Source organism: Abrus precatorius, unplaced genomic scaffold (genome assembly GCF_003935025.1).
Source record: "Abrus precatorius isolate BTA unplaced genomic scaffold, Abrus_2018 Scaffold2, whole genome shotgun sequence".
In the NCBI taxonomy this organism is placed as follows: Eukaryota; Viridiplantae; Streptophyta; class Magnoliopsida; order Fabales; family Fabaceae; genus Abrus; species Abrus precatorius.
Genome location: NW_020874362.1, coordinates 32,393,578 through 32,395,902, shown reverse-complemented (window position 1 = coordinate 32,395,902; position 2,325 = coordinate 32,393,578). Strand labels below are relative to the sequence as shown.

The 2,325-nt window shown below is 33.8% G+C and overlaps 1 protein-coding gene across 1 annotated transcript; it reads left to right on the top strand.

Annotated features, from left to right (window-relative positions):
- LOC113859849 lies at positions 1-874 on the top strand. Its single transcript, XM_027492521.1, has 2 exons — positions 1-259; positions 606-874. Exons 1-2 carry the CDS (start codon positions 1-3, stop codon positions 872-874), a joined length of 528 nt encoding a protein of 175 aa, XP_027348322.1.
- Positions 875-2,325: the final 1,451 nt, after the last annotated feature.

Here is a 2,325-nt window from a genome sequence, read left to right as displayed (position 1 = left end):
ATGGGTGCCATGTTTGCCCAGAGACTCACTATCTTTGTTACATGGGCCTCAATGTTTGCAGTTTGCATGGCCAACATGGACTGGTTCTTTGGTTTCAACTACACTGATTGGAGGTTCAGATTTGGAAATCATCACGTAAACAAGACACAACAAGAACCCAAAAAGATCATCGTGGGTGGGTCTGAACATTGGCACTTCGGATATAACTACACCGATTGGGCTTTCAAGAATGGCCCATTTTACCTTAACGACACCCTAGGTGAGTTTGTCTTGACAAATGATATGTAATAATATATTAGTATAATATTATAATTAAATAAGAAAAGAATAATTAAGTTTTGTACCTATATTTAATCTATTTAGAAGTGTAAGGTTAAAAAGGAAATAAAATTATTGAAAATTATATAAGTCCCTTCTATTTATTGTTACCAAATAACTTTATTGGTTTGTTTATTAAAAATAAATAAATTATAAACTTTTAAATAAGGTATAAACTCATGTTGATAAACACAACCTTAGTTATTTAATTTGTCAAGGTTATGATTAAATTAAGGTGTAGATATACTGATTAAGGGTATCCATATGCATATAACTTTGTGGTTTAGTGTTCAAGTTTGATGCTCCAAATGCCACCAGTTTCCCACATAGCGTGTACATCTTTCCAAACTTGTGGAGCTTTTTGAATTGTGATGTAAAGAGGGCTAAGATGCTTGCGAATCCCACACAAGGTGGAGGAGAAGGCTTCCAATTCGAGTTAAACAGGTGGCAGCCTCACTACTTTGCATGCGGTGAGAGAAATGGCTTCCATTGCAACAATGGACAGATGAAATTTTCTGTTATGCCAATGCTTCGTCCCTTCTCACCATGGCCATGACAAAATTAATAATGCATGCAAGAACATGGAATAAATATGGTGCATTTGATACAATAATGTTATAGGAATATGGAGTGAATAAACATAGGAGCTTCCTGTTTATGTTTATGCGTTGTTAGCAAATGTAACTTCCGATACATTGAGAGGCTTGTCGAAATGTGCCCTTTTAAATTGATGGCATATTAATTACTTTATACGAAATAAGGTAATTTAATAAGGTCTGTTAAACTTCTTCTACTAAAGGCAAATATATCATAAAATAGGAGGAAACTAGTATCGATATATGAAACGAGAAATTATTACAAGTTCATAAATTAGCAATTACTGCAAACTTTAAAAGCACTTCTACCATTAATTTTAATTACGTCTAAATAAATTCCAGGCTGCCAAACTAGAATCAATACCAAAGATCATCCTATACAATATGCATTAATTGTAATTAAAAAAAATTTGTCGTGTACAAATATTGTAAACAAAATCTTGATTCTATACATTGATGTAAGCTCTCTCTTAATGGCATGCTAGAATTTCCGCTGACGTATAAACCAATTTTAGCAGCATTTGTTAATTGGTACACTGGAATTCAACTTCCTATTATATAGCAGTTGTTGCAGCATGAACTAGCTCGCTCCACATGTGCAGCAAATTTGGTTCAAACCACTCTCCATTCTCCAATGTGTATAAAATTAATGTGGACGCGTTACCATCTTTACTGAGGAAAATATAGGCCATAGGCACTTAGAGACGTTTTTGTCACAACTCGGATTGATAGTTTTAATTGTGGTTATGTTCCTTCCACGTTTAAGTAAATATCCTCAGGTTATTTTCAATCGAGATTCATGACCAACAATTTTCTTTCTGGAAAAATCTTAGAGATCAGTTTCTAAATAGGAACGGTACATTTGTAGCTTCTAAGCCGAATTTGGCCTTCTTTTTATGAAAATGGAGGAATTTATACCACAAGGGATCCCACTAGTACTACCTTGCTAGTAACAGAATTCTGGCTAAAAGAAAGAGAATTGATTAAACATGGAAGTATTTAAGAATAAAATTACAGAATTATTAAACTTTTCCACTGTTATTGCAAAAAATATAGTAGCTACAACCAAAAGTTTAGGTTAGCTACTTGGTCATTAATTGAACAGAAACTAAAAGTTTGCTGTTAAAATACTACTTTATTAAAAACTCTGATAAATTGGAATCTGCATTGGGTACTATTGCTAGTGGAAAGTGGAAACTGACAAGTTGGCCTTACACTCACTGCATTGTATAGATTTTCGGGAAAGTAGATCAGAGAGGACTCAAGTTTATTGCTGCAGGTTGGGAGCATGATTATGGGGGGTAAATGATATCAGGATGAAATTGTGAGAGTTTCTTTTACAACCTCACATGATTAAACAACAGCAATTTATGTCCACTGAAATGCTTAAGACCATTTGCTTAATTGGCTT